The following is a 20,532-nucleotide window of genomic DNA, read 5'->3' on the forward strand; positions in this document are numbered from 1 at the left end:
AGTTCAGTTCTAGTTCAGTTCTAGTTCAGTTCTAGTTCAGTTCTAGTTCAGTTCTAGTTCAGTTCTAGTTCAGTTCTAGTTCAGTTCTAGTTCAGTTCTAGTTCAGTTCTAGTTCAGTTCTAGTTCAGTTCTAGTTCAGTTCTAGTTCAGTTCTAGTTCAGTTCAGTTCTAGTTCAGTTCTAGTTCAGTTCTAGTTCAGTTCTAGTTCAGTTCTAGTTCAGTTCTAGTTCAGTTCTAGTTAAGTTCTAGTTCAGTTCTAGTTCAATTCTAGTTCAGTTCTAGTTCAGTTCTAGTTCAGTTCTAGTTCAATTCTAGTTCAGTTCTAGTTCAGATCTGGTTCAGTCCTAGTTCAGTAATATGTAATTAAAAATAATATTTAAGGGGAAATAGCTATTGTTAGCCAAATTCATGTTCAATTCTAGTTCAGTTCTAGTTCAGTTCTAGTTCAGTTCTAGTTCAGTTCTAGTTCAGTTCTAGTTCGGTTCTAGTTCGGTTCTAGTTCAGTTCTAGTTCAGTTCTAGTTCAGTTCTAGTTCAGTTCTAGTTCAGTTCTAGTTCAGTTCTAGTTCAGTTCTAGTTCAGTTCTAGTTCAGTTCTAGTTCAGTTCTAGTTCAGTTCTAGTTCAGTTCTAGTTCAGTTCTAGTTCAGTTCTAGTTCAGTTTTAGTTGAGTTCTAGTTCAGTTCTAGTTCAGATCTAGTTCAGTTCTAGTTCAGTTTTAGTTTGTTCTAGGTCAGTACTAGTTCAGTTTCTCTTCAGATCTTCTTCAGTTCTAGTTTAGTTTTACTTCAGTTCTGGTCTAGTTCACTTCTGTTTTATTTCAATTCTAGTTCAGTGCTAATTCGGTTCCATATTTTTGTTCCATATTACTGTTCTATGAAGTTTTTTTCTTTATATCAACAATTATGAGAAAGTTTTGCATGTTTATGGCGTGTTTATTGTACATTCGCCTTTTAAATTTAACAATGAAATAAATATTTCATTTATAATTTTGCCATGTAACCATGACTTCTGTTTTCTGCCTTTAATTTTAAAGGCAGTAGTTGCTCTCTTTTTTAAATATCCCTTCATTTAAAATATTTCGTATTTAAAGCTTTACATTTTCAAACCTCTTTCCTGGGTCATGACTTTGAACTAATTTTTGGTGCACAATTTTCTTGTTTATTGTTTGTATAGATTTTTGCTGTGTTTTATTCGTTTGTATTTTTTATTGTGTAAGTGTGAAGTAAAAAAAAACTTTTTTAATTACTTTTATTGCTTTTTAAGTTTTATGCTGCCATTGTTGTTTTTTCGACACGCTGTGCATTGTAGCTGTTTTCTTTTTGTTGGATTTTTTAAGCGCCAAACTCAACCTTGTTGTTCTTACAGATAGATTCACATTCAATGAATGAATTTTATTTTTCTTCTTTCCTTTTTGGATTTTTTATATGAAACAATTTATACACTTCCTTTGTAGTTTTTGTTTTATTTCCGTTTTTTTCTTCTCATTTTATTTTTCATTGTTTCTTATTTGAGAAATTTATTTGAGAAATTTTGTAGGGCAGGGTAACATAATTTTTCAAGTTTTTTTTTATTTTCTCATTAGTAGAAAATTTTTATTTTTTAGAGATTTTTTGTTTAAAAATTGTTTCATTCAATCAAGGTGTGTTTAATGATGGGTATAGTCATCATTTTGGTACACCATCATCATCACCATTTTTATGCAGGAAAAGTTTTTTATATTTTTTGTTATTATATTTTCCCATTTCATTAAAAGGAAAAAAAATCTATATAAGTTTCCATTTCATTTAATGTCAATTAAATGATGCTGCATAATATTTTAATAATATTAAAATTGCTTTAAAGTTTTATAAAAGTTTATAAAGATTTTTTTTTTAAATTTATATGTATTTAATTTGTTTGGAACGGTCTTATAAAAAAATTTTAAATTTTAGGGTCAAAAGAACTTAAATTCTTGATTAATTCTACAATTAATCACAATTTATTATATTAAAAACACTCATACGCTCTGATGGTTTTGATATTAATATTAATCATACGCTTAGTTAAAACTTTGTGAAAACATTTGTTATTTTAATAGACATGAAAATCTGATAACCAGTGGGATATTTAATAAAAGTCATAGACTTTTGCTACAAATCCCTCAAAATCTAATGACCCCCCCTTGACCTTAAAATACATGCAAAAATTAAAGAAAAATACCAACGTCATAGAAATTAAAAAATGTTTCCTTTTGGCAACCAGAACCAAACTAGAGTTGAAGTAGAACTGAACTAAAACTGAGCTAGAACTGAACTAGAACTAAACTAGAACTAAACTAGAACTGAACTAGAACTGAACTAGAACTGAACTACTGAACTACTGAACTAGAACTGAACTAGAACTGAACTAGAACTGAACTAGAACTGAACTACTAGAACTGAACTAGAACTGACTAGAACTGAACTAGAACTGAACTAGAACTGAACTAGAACTGAACTAGAACTGAACTAGAACTGAACTAGAACTGAACTAGAACTGAACTAGAACTGAACTAGAACTGAACTAGAACTGAACTAGAACTGAACTAGAACTGAACTAGAACTGAACTAGAACTGAACTAGAACTGAACTAGAACTGAACTAGAACTGAACTAGAACTGAACTAGAACTGAACTAGAACTGAACTAGAACTGAACTAGAACTGAACTAGAACTGAACTAGAACTGAACTAGAACTGAACTAGAACTGAACTAGAACTGAACTAGAACTGAACTAGAACTGAACTAGAACTGAACTAGAACTGAACTAGAACTGAACTAGAACTGAACTAGAACTGAACTAGAACTGAACTAGAACTGAACTAGAACTGAACTAGAACTGAACTAGAACTGAACTAGAACTGAACTAGAACTGAACTAGAACTGAACTAGAACTGAACTAGAACTGAACTAGAACTGAACTAGAACTGAACTAGAACTGAACTAGAACTGAACTAGAACTGAACTAGAACTGAACTAGAACTGAACTAGAACTGAACTAGAACTGAACTAGAACTGAACTAGAACTGAACTAGAACTGAACTAGAACTGAACTAGAACTGAACTAGAACTGAACTAGAACTGAACTAGAACTGAACTAGAACTGAACTAGAACTGAACTAACTGAACTAGAACTGAACTAGAACTGAACTAGAACTGAACTAGAACTGAACTGAACTGAACTAGAACTGAACTAGAACTGAACTAGAACTGAACTAGAACTGAACTAGAACTGAACTAGAACTGAACTAGAACTGAACTAGAACTGAACTAGAACTGAACTAGACTACTAGAACTGAACTAGAACTAGAACTGAACTAGAACTGAACTAGAACTGAACTAGAACTGAACTAGAACTGAACTAGAACTAGAACTGAACTAGAACTGAACTAGAACTGAACTAGAACTGAACTAGAACTGAACTAGAACTGAACTAGAACTAGAACTGAACTAGAACTGAACTAGAACTGAACTAGAACTGAACTAGAACTGAACTAGAACTGAACTAGAACTGAACTAGAACTGAACTAGAACTGAACTAGAACTGAACTAGAACTGAACTAGAACTGAACTAGAACTGAACTAGAACTGAACTACAACTGAACTAGAACTGAACTAGAACTGAACTAGAACTGAACTAAAACTGAACTAGAACTGAACTAGAACTGAACTAGAACTAAAGTAGAACTGAACTAGAACTAAATTAGAACTGAATTAGAACTGAACTAGAACTGAACTAGAACTGAACTAGAACTAAACTAGAACTGAACTAGAACTGAACTAAAACTGAACTAGAACTGAACTAGAACTGAACTAGAATTGAACTAGAACTAGAACTGAACTGGAACTAGAACTGAACTAGAACTGAACTAGAACTGAACTAGAACTGAACTAGAACTGAACTAGAACTGAACTAGAACTGAACTAGAACTGAACTAGAACTGAACTAGAACTGAACTAGAACTGAACTAGAACTGAACTAGAACTGAACTAGAACTAACTAGAACTAACTAGAACTAGAACTGAACTACAAATATCCTCATTAAAGACATTTTATTTCTTGAAATAAAATTTTCCTTTTTTTTTTCTTACCAAAACTTTATTTCCTTGTTCTTTGCAAACTTTAATTATAATAAGAAATAATAAAAATTATTGTTTTACAAACATATTGCGACATTTTTTTAATTAACAAAATTAAACTTATTTCTTTTTATTTAATAACATTTCCAAATAAGACAAAAAGAAAATGTATATAAAAAAGAAATGCACGAAAAACTTTTTACAACATCCGTCCTAAATTAAGAAAAATATAAATGAAACAACATCATAACTTTTTCCGGTTTCCTTTTTTTTGTTCCTCTTTCATGTTCTACCTTTAACAAAAAAAGAATGAAATTAAAGCTAAAGTTGAAGGTTAAATATAGACAAAATATTTATTAACTTTAGTTCATGTGTAAAAAGAAACAAACACAATCTCTTTTTTTAATACTCATGTACGGGTAAAATTTCGAACCTTGGAGCATGTTAGTTTGGTAAATGTAGTAGTTTTAGTATGTGGTAGCGTTTTCGTTGTGGACATGCACAAACATGTTTTGTGTACATAAGATAAACGAGTTGAACAATATGGCTCATAAAAATTTTTACTTGAAACAAGTGAACATTTTGGAATTTGTTTTTAAAATTTAATGTTTTAGTTATTTTTAAGTGCAATTTGGAATAGTTTTCAGTTTTATCTTCTTCCGGTGCTCCTAAAGTCCACTGTCTACATAAAAGGATGGGGCAGTAAACTGGCTAATGAACGTATACTGGAAATTCTTGGAGGTCAAAATGCTGAGCTGGCCGTGGAAAAATGGGATGTCTTTTACAGGAAAGAAGAACCTGAGGGAACTTTATTTGTAATAGGTATCGACCAGAAATCCATGGCTAGTCTTGCCAAGAATAAAGGTAGGGCTTACTTCGCCTCTAAATCTGTCATATTCAAAATTGGGAAGGTGCCGATTGGAAGGGCTGTTACAACAAGCCTCGAAAAGGACACTAAAAAACCTAAGACCACAGTATCCACTACTGATAACGTTGAGGAGTCAAATCCTAAAATCGAGGAATTTACCATTAACTCGCCAGAAGAAAGTGTAGTTGCCCTTTCCAAAATTGGGAAGGCGCCGATTGAAAGGGCTGTCAAAACCGGCCCCGACAAGGACACTAAAACACCTAAGACAGTACCCAAAGCATCATTAGCAAGTACTAGCAATGTTGAGGAGTCAAATCCTAAAAGCGAGGAGGAAATCACTCACCCGCCAGAAGACAGAACAGCAATGCTCTCCAGAATTGGGAATGTGTCTATTAAAAATACTGCTATTCCTATGCCTGATAAGGACACCGCAGTGCCATCAACAGTACTCACTGCATTAATAGCCACTTCAGGCTATCCGGAGGAGTCAAATCCAAAGAGCGAGGAGGTGACCACCAACTCGCTGGAAGACAGTTTAATGGATGACCATGATTGAGGTTATCCAAATAAACCTCCATCGGAGCGAGACAGCTACCAACGCTCTGATGGCAAAAACCAACACAGGTAAAATACATATAGCTTTAATCCAGGAACCTTGGACGATTCGCAACAAGGTTTCTGGATTGAATCACGTAAATTTCCAACTTTTCTACGCTGATACAGGATCTCGCCCGAGAACATGTATCTTATGTCACAAGAACTTATGTTTTCTCCTCTCAACAGGATTATCAACATCGGATGCAACGGTGCTGAAGCAAGGTCGAGGCAACATATACCTTGCATCTATTTACCTGCCTTTCGATTCTCCGACCCTACCACCAACGTCGGATCTGATGAAACTGGTTGAAGAGGCACAAAGGAAAAATAAGAAAATTGTAATAGGTTGTGATGCCAACTCGCATCATGTAGCTTGGGGTAGTACAAACACCAATCGCAGGGGACAAGCCCTCATGGATTTCTTTAATACTAAAGACTTGATAACATTGAACTTAGGTAATAAAGCTACCTTCGTCAATAGAATCAGAGAAGAAGTATTAGATATAACTATATGTTCAGAAGAGCTTATAAACGAAATTCAGGATTGGAGAGTTTCGGACGAGCACTCCTTTTCTGATCATCGGTACATAAGATTCAAAATACTAAGGCCACCACCAAAGCCGATAAAGTTTCGGAATAAGTCTAAAACTAATTGGACAATGTTCGGGGCCTTACTAAAGAACCGTTTAGGTCAGGACACTTTTCAATGTCGAAATAAAGAGGATATAGATGCCAAAGTGGAAACGTTCACAAGTGCCCTGGTTGAATCGTTCGAGGACAGCTGCCCTCTGCGAGAGCGGAGATCTGCCCAGGAAAAACCCTGGGTAACTGGGGAGATCCGGAACCTTGGGAAGACTCTTAGCAAACTATTTAACCGGGCACGGCGTAAAAAGACCGCAGTATACTGGGATGAGTATCGTAATAAACTTGGTGAATATAAGAAAATCGTTCGAAGAGCCAAACGAGACTCCTGGAAACTTTTCTGTGAACAGGTAGATAGCGTAAATGAGGTATCGAAGATAAAAAAATTCCTATCCAAAACTCATGTCCAACCGGAATCTATGATCGATGACACGGGCAGGAGGCTTGAGGATATGGAGGAGACAATGAAACTCCTAATGGATTCTCATTTCCCACCCGGTATATCGAATAACATAGATGAACCGATATTGGAGGAAGGGGAGGGTAACACGGAAATAGTTATTACAACTGACATGGTTAAAGGGGCAATCAAGAGCTTTGCTCCCTATAAAGCTGCAGGGCCGGATGGAATTTTCCCGGCACTTTTGCAGATGGAGGCGGGACTGGTTTCCGTACATCTGTCACAGATATTCACTGCATGCTTAAAATTGGCATATACCCCAGTTAAATGGCAGGATGCAAGGGTAATATTTATACCCAAACCAGGGAAACCTAGCTATGCGACACCTAAGTCCTATCGACCGATAAGTCTTACGTCCTTCCTACTTAAAACCTTGGAACGGATAGTCGATAGCATGGTTAAAAGCAGCATACCATACAATGACCTTAAATATAAGCAGCATGCTTATGTAAAGGGACGATCGGTGGAGACCGCTTTAAATGAAGTTGTCCACTACATAAGTGAATCTTTCGATAGCAAACTGTATACACTGGCAGTATGCATTGACATCGAAGGCGCTTTCAATAACGTGCACACTGATACCCTTATCCAATCCCTAGACCAGTTTTATGTTGACCGGGTGCTCCGTAACTGGATCAACTACATGCTAAGGAACAGATGGATAAGCTGCGAGATGTACGATATAACTATCAGGAAAAAGGTATTTCGCGGTATACCACAGGGTGGCATTTTGTCACCTTTACTCTGGGTCACCACGATTAATAGCCTCCTAAGGACCCTAACCGAGAAAGGACTTAGACCTGTCTGCTATGCAGACGATGTCGTAATACTTTTAAAGGGAAAGGATCCAAATTACTTGTGTAGAAGAGCTGAGGAGGCTCTGAATACGGCCTTGAGCTGGGCTCAACCGAGAGGCCTCAATGTTAACCCGGCGAAGACGGAAATCTGTCTTTTCACAAGAAAGACAAAAATTTCTACATATACTGAACCTTGCTTCTTGGGCAAGAAGATACCGGTGACAGACAAAGTTAAGTACTTAGGTGTAATACTTGACCGGAAATTAAAATGGAGACACCACATAGAGGATAGGATCAACAAGGCACATCGGTGCTGGGCGATATGTAGGAGAACCATAGGCATGAAATGGGGTCTTAGTCCTACTATGACAAATTGGCTTTATAAAAGTGTAATTAGACCAATTCTAGCTTATGCTTCAATAATCTGGTGGACTGCTTTGGACAAAAAGTGTAATATCAAACTACTACAGGGAGTTCAGCGTACATGCTGCTTGGGTATAAGTGGTGCCATGTGTACTACTTCAACCAAGGCTCTGGAAACGTTGCTAGATATTCCACCCATTGAAACATATATAAGATATGAGGCGGCGCTTACAGCCGAACGGCTCTTTACTTTAGGCGAACTGGCCAAAAACGGTTATAGGACACGTCATCAATGTATACTGGACACATTGGAAGGTTATACACATTCATCGGACGTGCCTGATCGCATACCAGACACTGAATATGTCGGAAACTTTGAAAAGCTAATCCCAGATAGAATGTCTTGGTCAAGCGGAACATTAGAGCAAATACCAGTAGGAATCCGTTGCTACACGGATGGCTCTAAATTAGGGGACAAAGTGGGTCTGGGGTTCTATATTGAAGACACAGAAACAGAAATATACCACCGTTTACCTAATCATAACACAAGCTTCCAGGCAGAAGTACGAGCAATAACGGAATGTGTAAATTGGATTAGAATAAATATGGCGCCCACAGGGCTTAATATATTTACCGACAGCCAGAAGGCAATTTGTGCGATATCAGGTGATAGAATTAAATCTAAGACCGTATTGGATTGTAAGAAAGCTTTAACTGAATACTCTCCCAGAGGTAAGGTTCACATCATATGGGTACCAGGCCACTCGGGAGTAGCCGGCAACGAAAGGGCGAATGTAATAGCTTTAAAGGGAAGGGAGCTCGATGTAGTTAACCTGACAAACGCAAAACCATTCGACGCAACAAAAGCTGAATTAAAAATATGGATGAGAGAATCCCATAAGGCCTCTTGGAATAATGAAACGGTGGGTAGAACCACAAAGATTCTATGGGGTGACCCTGATGAGAGCAAGACGAGAAATCTTCTCAAAATGAGCAAGTCTGAGGTTAGTATGATGGTACGTATTCTCAGTGGACACACAGGATTACGAGCACATCTATACAAAATTGGACGTGCGAATTCAGACGAATGTAGAGCATGTGGAGAGGACAGTGAAACTCTGGAGCACTTTCTTTGCCATTGTCAGGCATTCGTCGAAGTTAGATCCAAGTATCTTGGAAGTGATGTTATTCCAGAAATAACATTTTTAACCAACACCGATTGGAAGATTCTTAGGAATTACGTCCAGGAAACTGAGTTTCTGAACATGGAAAAATAATACATTCAGTGAACAATTTTTTTTTTTTTTTTTTTTTTTTTTTTTTTTTTTTTTTTCTTGAATTGGAGCGCACAACAGGCCCGATAGTGGCCTAGGTGTATTTCTTCGGATTTGATGTAGTATACATCCTCCTATCAACCTACCTACCTACCTACCTATCTTCAAAATTGAAGATTTGTCTCTACTACAGCGCTCAACTGTTCTACTGTTGTGACTTTTTTATGCTTTAATTATTTCTCATTCATGTATTCTTTAATAACATTTATTTTTCATACTTCCTTTTAACAGCCTCAAACTTAAGCTACAAATACTAAAAGTCATGTTAGTTGCTTCCCCATATTTTGTCATTCCAAACTTGCAACTACATGTGTACATGTGCTTTTCCTCATTTTTTTATTTTCTTGCAAGAAAAAGACGTGTCATTCAAATATAAACCATTAACTGAGTCTTTAAATTTACTAAAAGTCCATTTAGGACATTTAATACTTTAGTGTCTAAAGAAGCCAAGCTCTTAAAGCTTTGTTGGCCTGATGAAAGAAAATATAAATTAAACTTTTAAAGCACATTTAGATGACAAGCAATATCTTTTAGAATTGAGAAAAAGGGGATAGGAGAAAAACTTAAATAAAAACATAATTAATGATACCTATAGTTTTCTTCCCCATTTATAGTTAAAAGCTAAGAAAAGGCATTTTCAAGTTGAAAAAGCATTACCCCGCATTAAATTAAAAACTTGCCATGAGGGAATTTTGGAAAACTTTTTAGGAATTATTTCTTTATTTTGCCGTGGATATTTGTTTAAATAAGTTTTTTAATGTTTTAATACTTTTTCCCATAAATTTAGAGAAATTTACTATTAAGGAGATTTTGGAAAATATTTTGGGAATTTCAGGATTTACTTTTATAAAGAAAATTTTAGTTTTTTATTATTTTAAACGCATTTTTAAGTCCTGTTAGATCTTTCCCACAAATATTTAACAATCCCATGGTGGGGATTTTTGAAAATATTTTAGGAATTGTTGAATGTTGAAAGTATTTACTATAATTACTTGTTGTAATACGTTTTCATACCTTTTTTTATAACTTTTATACTTTTCCCCCATAAATTTATAGAAATTTACATTTAAGGAGATTTTTGAAATTATTTTAGGAATTTTGGGTTTTATCTTTATAATGAAAATTTTACTATTCTTTTACTTTGAATATATTTTTAAGTGATTTAAACTCTTTTCCACAGTAAAAAAAACAATCCCCATAAGGGAATTTTTGAAAATATCTTAGGAATTGTTAAATATTTTAAAGTTTTGCTATAATTATTTGTTTTAATTAATTTTCATAGTTTTTTTTTGTAATATTTTTATATTTTTCCCCATAAATTTTTTGGAAAATTACATTTAAGGAGATTTTTGAAAATATTTTAGGAATTTCAAGATTTACCTTTACAATAAAAATTTTAGGTTTATTTAACATTTAAGGAATTTTTAAGTGATTTTAACTTTTTCCCCCAATAAATTAAACAATCCCCATAAGGGAATTTTTGTACAACATTTTGGGAATTTTTGAAATTTTTTGAATATTAATGAAATTTAAAAATAGTATTGGTTTTAGTAATAATTGTAAGAAGTTTTTTCGATACTTTAACGTAAGTTGTTGGATATTTACATTTTGGGAAATTTCTAAAAATATTTTGGGAATTGTTGGATTTATTTTTCCTGCTGAAAATTTAACTTTCATTTTAGTTTAACTGGGTTTTTAAGCGATTTTAGCACTTTCCCACTATAAATTAAACTATTCCCATTTTGGGGAATTTTGAAAAATATTTTAGGAATTTGTGGGATATTTTAAAATGGACAAATTTTACAATTTATATTCGTTTTAAAAACATTTCAAAGCGATTTTTGTGACACAATTGCTCTCTTCCCGAGTTTTGGACATTTTTAAAAGTATTTTAGGAATTGTCGGATTTATATGTTTGCTGAAAAATTTACTTTCATTTTACTTTAAAAGAGTTTTTAAAATAATTTTAAACAAATTTTATGAAATTTTTGACTATTTCCCCAGTTTTGGAATTTTTAAAATTATTTTAGGAATTTCTGGTATTTTTTGAAAATAGTCTAATTTAAGAATTTATATTTGTTTTAAAAACATTTCAAGGTAATTTTTTGACATTTTTGCGCTTTTCCCCAGTTTTGGAAATTTTTGAAAATATTTTAGGAATTCTGGGATTTAAGTTTATAATAAAAATTTGCTTTTCCTTTTAGTTTAACAACAATTTAAGAATATTTTTGCTATTTCCCAGTTAAAATTTAGTAAAATATTTTAGGAATTTGTGGGATTTTGAAAAATTGTCAAGTTTTATTCAAAATCGTTCGCACAACAATTTTATATTATTTGTTGCAACTTTTCCTATAAAAATTGTGTATTTCACGCTGTGTTTAGTTTTATTTAGGCCCTTCCCTAAAGTATGCTGTAAAATTTATATAGAAACTTTAGCCAGCCACCCATAAAATGTGTGGGCATTAAAACAAGTCTAATGATGATTTAAGTAGATTCATAATATTAAATTTATTTATTTGTTTCTATTACTTTTTTTACACATACTCAAGCAAAGTCTGACCTCTCCCTCCCCCTTAACAGAAAAACAGACTAATCTCCTATTATATATGTATGTGTTGCTGCCTCCTCTCTTTTTTCATAACTACAGAGATGGAAAATTGCAAAGTTTCAAATAAATAAAAACGAATAAATATTTATTTATTTACGCAAAAGAATTAAAATACAAAACAACCCACAAATGTTTCCATATTTTGGAGATCAATTATCTTCGATCAACGTCTGTGTTAATATTTATTGTTTTGCTTTTTAATAAAGAAAAGTTTACTTTCAGTTGGAAATACCAAATTGAACAAAATATAAAAAAAAATTTTCAAATGTCTGAAGGTACGTTCACACCTATCAAATATTTGACGTTTTTTATCAAATATTTGTTGGCTGTAATGTGAACACAAAATATTTTTGAAGAGCAAACAAAATATCAGCTGTTTTTCGTGAAACATTTTTATTTGTCAACCTACAAATATTTTCTTAATGTGAACACAATGTGAACACCAAACATGAAACATTTTTGTTAAACGTTAAAAAAACTATTTAATAATATTTTTACGATTTCATAGAAATTTCTGCCTAAAAACAAGAAATTAAATACATTTTTATTTCATAATGTGCTTAAAATGAGTATTTCTATTTTGACGTTTTGTTTGAAGAAACACAGCCAAACACAATTCAATACAAATAGTAAAAGTTTGTTTGCCCGGTGTTCACATTACAACAAATAATTTCGTAAAACAATTGACGGATAAAACTGTAAAAAAACAAGATTTTGTTTGCAGGCAAAGAGGAACATAACAACAAGAACAGCTAATGCGCAACCAAACCAAAAGCCAAAAATATATGTGTTTATATTTACTAAAAAGCTATATCATTGAATAATAACTTCTATATATTCTAAAATTTCATTTAATATTGTTTTTCATCAAAATTTTACAACAAAAAAATACAAATTACATTTCAATACCTTGTGCAAGTGGAAAAGAGATAGATAGACTTGCACAAGGTATTGAAATTACATTTCAATACCTTGTGCAAGTGGAAAAGACATAGATAGACTTGCACAAGGTATTGAAATTACATTTCAATACCTTGTGCAAGTGGAAAAGAGATAGATGGTGGATCTTTACTGTCATGTTGTTGCTATTTAGTATAGTCAATGTGGCGAAAAAGCTTGGTTGTTTGGAACGGTTTATAGCGTTTTCAAAAAAATCGCTATAAGCCCGGAAATAACCAAATTATAAATAATTTTCATTAAATTACATATCTATAAAATTGAAAATTATAGATTAATATAATAAATAATTGTTTAAATAAATTGAGTAATAAATTAATTAAATAATTTCTCAATTAATTACTAAACTATAGACTAGATTATAACCTATAGACTAGACTATAAACAATACTATAAACTAGAGTATAGACAAGACTATAGACTAAACTATAGCTTGACTATAGACTAGACCAGCGGTTCCCCCGGTTTTTACTTCGCGGACCCCTAGAGGAATTTATTTAAATTCGCGGACCCCATACATATTTTGATATCTTATTGTTCTAAATATGTAATTGTTCATCCGAAAATTGTCATAGTCCATAAATTCCAATTTGGGAACCGTTGGACTAGACTGCAAACTAGACTATAGATGCATATATTATGTAGCATAACTATATATAGTATGTTGTTACCAACCAATAAATAACAAAACAAACAACAAAAATAATAATTATCATTAATTTACGCAATTGCTTGAATTTCAATTAAATGACACAACTTTGTCTCAGATTTATATTTTATAAAAAATAAAATAAAACCAGTCATATAAGCGACTATTTACATTTTTGTATGAGGTGATAACACTCATTTTCAGAAAATAAACAAAGAACAGCTGTCATTGACGCTGTTTGATCTTACATTTGGTTTGCAAGATCAAATAATTATTTTACCAAAATGACGTAAATTATTTGACTTTTGGTGTTCACATTGATGAAACAATGAGAAAATATTTATTTGCCAGCAAATCAATTTGTTTTATGAAAATCATCCGCATTGCTGTTTGTAAACATGAAATATTTTATGTTCATATTCGACAAACAAAGTTTTTTCAATCGTGTTATATATTAATATTATACACTTTTATTATAAAAATTTAATTTTAAACCTAATAAAAATAGTTAAAATTAAAACAAATTGCCAAATTGCTTTTTTCTTGCATGAAAATATACGATATTCTGTGGCTGCAAAACATGTTTGTGTTTGAACCAAATTATTTTTGCACTGTTTGATAAAACAATACCATCAAATATTTGATCAAGTCTGAACATGAAATAAATATTGCGTTTGTTTGACGCAACTTTATAAATATTTTATAACAAATATTTGGACCAAATATTTTACAGGTCTGAACGTAGCTTGAGTTTCTATAAATAAGTTCAAATTTCGTTTTTGGCAACAGTTTATCAAATTGAGCTGATAGACTGCAGTTATTATGAAATTATTTATTGCTCTGGCTGTTTTAACTGTTTGTGCTCAAGCTAAACCTCATCGTTTTGGGAGTTATGGTGGAGCTGGTGGCGGAGGAGGTGGTGATGGAGGTGGTGAAGGAGGAGCAGGTTTTGTAGGTGGCCGTCCAAGTTATATAGATCCCCGTTGGGGCGGCGGTTTCGTTGGTATGTACAATGGTCCTCCCATACGGGACTTAGGATTTGGTGGTATCGATAGTAATCCTGATGAGTTTGAAGTTCTAAGTGCTGGATCAGATGACTGTGTTGATGAGGATATAGAAGATAGCGGTTTCGCTATGGATGACATTTCAAATGGACTTCCTGCTATCGATGACGGCTTTGATGACGACAATTATGATGGTGGATTTGGAGGTTTTGGTGGCCAAGGCAGCATGGGTGGTTTCGGTGGTCTGGGGGGCATGGGTGGTTTTGGGGGTCGTTAAAGATTTCTGATTGAAGTCTAACGATTAATAAAAGCATTTAAAAATTAAAAGCAGTTATTTTTTAAACTGGTGTTAAGAAACGTCATAACTTTATAACTTTATAACTTTATAACGACTGAGTTCAATTAAATTTTTAGCAAAATTTCCGTTCCTGCAAGGACATACTGCTGCCATTACTATACTTCTCTTAAAGCAACAATAACAACATCAGTAATATCGACCACAGTTATACTACAACAAAAACCTGTTTTTATGTATTTACTGGGGATTGTTGTTGTTGTATTTGTTGCTTTCGTGTTGTTGTTTATGCTTGCTCGTTTTGTTTACTCGTGTAAATTGCGGTTACTAATGTTTATTTACAACTACTGAGTACAAGAGTCAGCAGTTAACTGAGAGAGAGGAAAAGTGAGAGGGACACAATCAAACAACACATTTAGTAATGTTTGTTTGTATGTCGTTATTGTGTGTGAGAATTATAACAAATGTTATTGTTTGCCTAAGCTTTTATTCTAAATAAACTGTTATATGAGATGTTCTTCGAATGTACATGATTTTACACTTAAGTAGTTAGTTACTTCGGCTCACATTGGCATTTGCTAAGTGGGCTGAGAAGTAGACAGTGTAATGTATTTTTATAAGTTTATAAAGAAATTAAGGCAAAAATCCTGCTTTCTAATAAATGTATGTAAATTGCCTTCAATATTTCATTTAGAATAATTTCTTTATAAACCTAAATCTCTTAAAACATGACCAAACATATTAATTGTTTCTTTATTAAAAAAAATCATCCTAATTCCCTGATTTTAAAATTTTATCTTTTTGATGTACTTTTTTAAGTGGGTTTCATACCTTGGCATAATAAATATTTTTTCACCCACATTTTCCTCTGTCCATTTTTAATTTGCTGTTGTTATTTGTCCAGTTCAGTTTATTATATACTTTATCTACTTGCTGTGCATTTAATGAGTATTAATGTTTAAATAGAAATAAGCTTTAGCAGAGTACATTAAAACCCAAATATGGTTGATATTTATATCAGTCTACTGTCTACTTTTTTCATGTTAAATTGGATTTTTTTCTCTCCCTGTCCTATAGAGCAAATGCGTTAATTTAAACAGATCTTTGCTTAAGGATAATATCACACAAAACAGTCTTAATAATGAAATGTTGACATTTATTATTTTGTTTATGGTGTTTATTAGCTAAAAATTCTGTGGCTAGATTTTTTATCCATTTCTGTTTTTTTTAAAAAGGTGCAGCTTAATTAAAACGGCAAATATTAAAAAAAATTGATTTAAATAAAAAAATATCTTAAGCAGATTAATGTGTCTGGATGTATAATTTTTTTTTTAATTTTTTTTTAATTTCTTAATTAATTTTATAAAATACATTATGAAATACAGTTATAAAGATATAAAGTTATAAAGTAATAAAGTTATAAAGTTATAATGCTTTAAGTTATAAAGTTATAAAGCTATAAAGTTATAAAGTTATAAAGTTATAAAGTAATAAAGTTATAAAGTTATAGTGCTTTAAGTTATAAAGTTATAATGCTTTAAGTTATAAAGTTATAAAGCTATAAAGTCATAAAGTCATAAAGTTATAAAGTTATAAAGTTATAAAGTTATAAAGTTATAAATTTATAAAGTTATAAAGTTATAAAGTTATAAAGTTATAAAGTTATAAAGTTATAAAGTTATAAAGTTATAAAGTTATAAAGCTATAAAGTTATAAAGTTATAAAGTTATAAAGCTATAAAGTTATAAAGCTATAAAGTTATAAAGCTATAAAGTTATAAAGTTATAAAGTTATAAAGTTATAAAGTTATAAAGTTATAAAGTTATAAAGCTATAAAGTTATAAAGTTATAAAGTTATAAAATTATAAAGTTATAAAGTTATAAAAATATAAAGTTATGCAGTTATAAAGGAGTTATAAAGTTATGAGTTAGAAAGTTTAAATTTTAAAATTTTAAAAAAAAAAATTTTTAATAAAAATTGGAATTTTTATGAAAAATTTTAATTTTCATCAAAAAATCAAATTTTTATGTTAAATTTGAAATATTTTAAAAAATTTAAGTTTTCATTGGAAAAATCCGAAATTTATTTTAAAGAATTTATCCTTAGGTTAGGTTTATGTTAATAGTAACTACATTTTTCCTTTATTTTCCCACTGTGTGGTGTTTTTTTGGCTGCTTAATAAACATCCCAATATAAAACTTTTAATCACACTTTTCTTGGACCTGTCCTTTTTTTTGACAACAAGCGAAAAAAATTGTTGTTTTTTGTCTTGGTAACACAAATTTTCAAACGTTGACAGGCCATAAATAACTTAAGACGCAAAATAAAATTATAAAAAAGAAAAGTGATATAAAACATGAATATAAAATTGTAATAAAATATTAGACCGAAAATTGGCTACTTAAAGAAAATATAAATATGAGGTTTTTCATTACAAACAATGGGCAACAGAAAACAGTGAGGGATAGACAGAGGGAGAAAGAGAAAAAATGAATTTAATAATTTAAAGCAAATCTCAAAGGAAAGGGAATTTAATAGACTACTAGACTTTTAAACTTAATTAAATATTAAATAAAAATGAGCAGTCGTTAGTTTTCAATTATAAAATTTAATTAATTTAAAATTGTCTTTTTTATTATAATTTTAGAATCAACTTGTGGTGTCGAACAGTTTCGTTGCAACAATGGCAAATGTATACCCAACAGATGGCGCTGTGATCAAGAAAAGGATTGCTCTGATGGTTCTGATGAATTTCCCGGATTGTGCAGTAAGTTTTTGATTTTAAATTTTTTTCCTTTTTTTACTTAATTACACAAACACAATTTTACACTTTTTTCACACGACAATTTTTGAACTATTCTTTCCCCATAATTTTTGTAGTAAGTTTATGCAAAACGTATGAGGTTAAATGTAAAAATGGCGAACAGTGTATACCACAAAGTTGGTGGTGTGACGGCAGTCCCGATTGTCGTGATAAATCTGATGAAGCCAATTGTTGTAAGCATTTTAATAAGAATTTTCTATAGTTTTTTATGCTTAAGGCAGCATTTAAAGTTCTTTTGTTTTAAGTAACAAATTTACTAATGACGCGTCTTGTGGGGGAATTTAAAAAAGGAATTTTGTTTTATGTCGGGGTGTTTCACCTTTCTCATTAAATCAGGGGTATTCTTCTCATATAGTTTAAGGCATGTTAGTTTTAAGAAAAATAAAATGTTTAAGTAAAGACATCAACCAGGCATGGACCAATAGTACGGACTTATACCAAAACTGTAGACTATAGACTAGACTAAATACTAGACTATAGACTAGACTATTGAATAGACTATAGACTAGACTATAGACTAGACTATAGACTAGACTAGACTAGACTATAGACTAGACTATAGACTAGACTATAGACTAGACTATAGACTAGACTATAGACTAGACTATAGACTAGACTATGGACTAGACTATGGACTAGACTATGGACTAGACTATAGACTAGACTATAGACTAGACTATAGACTAGACTATAGACTAGACTATAGACTAGACTATAAACTAGACTATAGACTAGACTATAGACTAGACTATAGACTAGACTATATACTAGACTATAGACTAGACTATAGACTAGACTATAGACTAGGCTATAGACTAGACTATAGACTAGACTATAGACTAGACTATAGACTAGACTATAGACTAGACTATAGACTAGACTATAGACTAGACTATAGACTAGACTATTGACTAGACTATAGACTAGACTATAGACTAGACTATAGACTAGTCTAGACTAGACTAGACTAGACTAGACTATAGACTAGACTAGACTATAGACTAGACTAGACTATAGACTAGACTAGACTATAGAGTATAGACTATAGACTAGACTAGACTAGACTAGACTAGACTAGACTAGACTAGACTAGACTAGACTAGACTAGACTAGACTAGACTAGACTAGACTAGACTAGACTAGACTAGACTAGACTAGACTAGACTAGACTAGACTAGACTAGACTAGACTAGACTAGACTATAGGACTATAGACTAGACTAGACTATAGACTAGACTATAGACTAGACTATAGACTAGACTATAGACTAGACTATAGACTAGACTATAGACTGGACTATAGAATAGACTATAGACTATACTATAGACTAGACTATAGACTAGACTATAGACTAGACTATAGACTAGACTATAGACAAGACTATAGAATATACTATAGACTAGACTATAGACTATACTATAAACTAGACTATAGACTAGACTATAGACTATACTGTAGACTACACTATAGACTAGACTATAGACTAGACTATAGACTAGACTATAGACTAGACTATAGACTAGACTATAGACTAGTCTATAGACTAGACTATAGACTAGACTATAGACTAGACTATAGACTAGACTATAGACTAGACAATAGACTAGACTATAGACTAGACTATAGACTAGACTATAGACTAGACTATAGACTAGACTATAGACTAGACTATAGACTAGACTATAGACTAGACTATAGACTAGACTATAGACTAGACTATAGACTAGACTATAGACTAGACTATAGACTAGACTATAGACTAGACTATAGACTAGACTATAGACTAGACTATAGACTAGACTATAGACTAGACTATAGACTTGACTATAGACTAGACTATAGACTAGACTATAGACTAGACTATAGACTAGACTAGACTATAGACTAGACTATAGACTAGACTATAGACTAGACTATAGACTAGACTATAGACTAGACTATAGACTAGACTATAGACTAGACTATAGACTAGACTATAGACTAGACTATAGACTAGACTATAGACTAGACTATAGACTAGGCTATAGACCAGACTAGATTTCACAAAAATTCTGACTTCATCGACAGTTAGTCTATAAATAAGACTCCAACTCTATTATACTCCTCCTCTCCCTGCCTTCCTACAATAGAAGCTAAAGATGCAAATCTCTTTTTACGGATAAAATATCCTTTCAAAATAAACAAATCCAAACAAAGACCATATGGTTGCTTTAGCAAACTTGTATCTTAAGTAAAACAAACATTTAACAAAATTATAATTGAAGAAAAATTTCGTTAATGTTTATGGCTAAAATTAACGTTCTAAACAGATGATTATCATAATGATGATGTTGAGATGCTGTTAAGAATGATACTAACTGAGACAGTAAGTGTGTGTCTGTGTGTTTACGCCTCAAAACTGTTCTAAATAAATGTCCTTTATCCTTTCTGTTGTTTTTGTGTGTGTGTATTTTGCATGTGACACAAACAAAACTTAATTAAGTTCCTGCAGCTTTGTGTTTGTTGTGATTATTTATCATTATTTAAGTGAATATAACTGTCTAGACATAAGGCAACAGATAAATATATTTGTAACAAAAAGTGTCTCAAAAACTATAAAAGGGAGAAAATTCATTTAATTTTCATTTAAATAAAAGAAAAATTGTCATTTCATCTTACTACTTTAAAGATTTGCATAAAATTAAAACTTTCAATATTGTAGATACCAAAGAGATGACTGCATTATAAACTTAAATTTTGTTTAAAAAAACTTGAATTATGTTAAAATTTTGTGGCTTTTCTAACAAATTTATTAAAAAATATTAATTAATATTAATCATACGTATAGGGTGAACATTTCGTACAAAATATTTTCAGATATTTATTAATCAGGATTTTATGAAATTTTAAATATTTTAGTGTTAATGTTTAAGGATCTACTGGCTCTAATTCCTATCGTTCCCAAATTACCTAATTTTGGATGAATCCAGCTCATAGAAAGGGTTTTGAAAGAGCTCATTGAGGAGCATACGATACTTTAATATTTCACAACATTATA

General features: G+C 31.7%; 1 protein-coding gene across 17 annotated transcripts in view; it reads left to right on the plus strand.

The window, feature by feature from the left end:
- Positions 1–20,532, plus strand: part of LOC119602393 (low-density lipoprotein receptor) — a 292,767-nt gene that overhangs the window by 164,738 nt on the left and 107,497 nt on the right. For 12 of the 17 annotated variants that reach the window (XM_037953891.1, XM_037953897.1, XM_037953893.1 and 9 more), the window contains one exon: positions 17,319–17,438. In XM_037953891.1, coding sequence (XP_037809819.1) covers positions 17,319–17,438 — 120 coding nt within the window. Of the gene's footprint in view, positions 1–17,318; positions 17,439–17,551; positions 17,669–20,532 lie in introns of all 17 variants that reach the window. The other 5 variants (XM_037953892.1, XM_037953894.1, XM_037953903.1 and 2 more) reach the window with 1 other exon arrangement.

Source organism: Lucilia sericata, unplaced genomic scaffold (assembly GCF_015586225.1).
Source record: "Lucilia sericata isolate MDLA Ls3-8-SP2 unplaced genomic scaffold, ASM1558622v1 Contig000226F_arrow, whole genome shotgun sequence".
Classification (NCBI taxonomy): Eukaryota; Metazoa; Arthropoda; class Insecta; order Diptera; family Calliphoridae; genus Lucilia; species Lucilia sericata.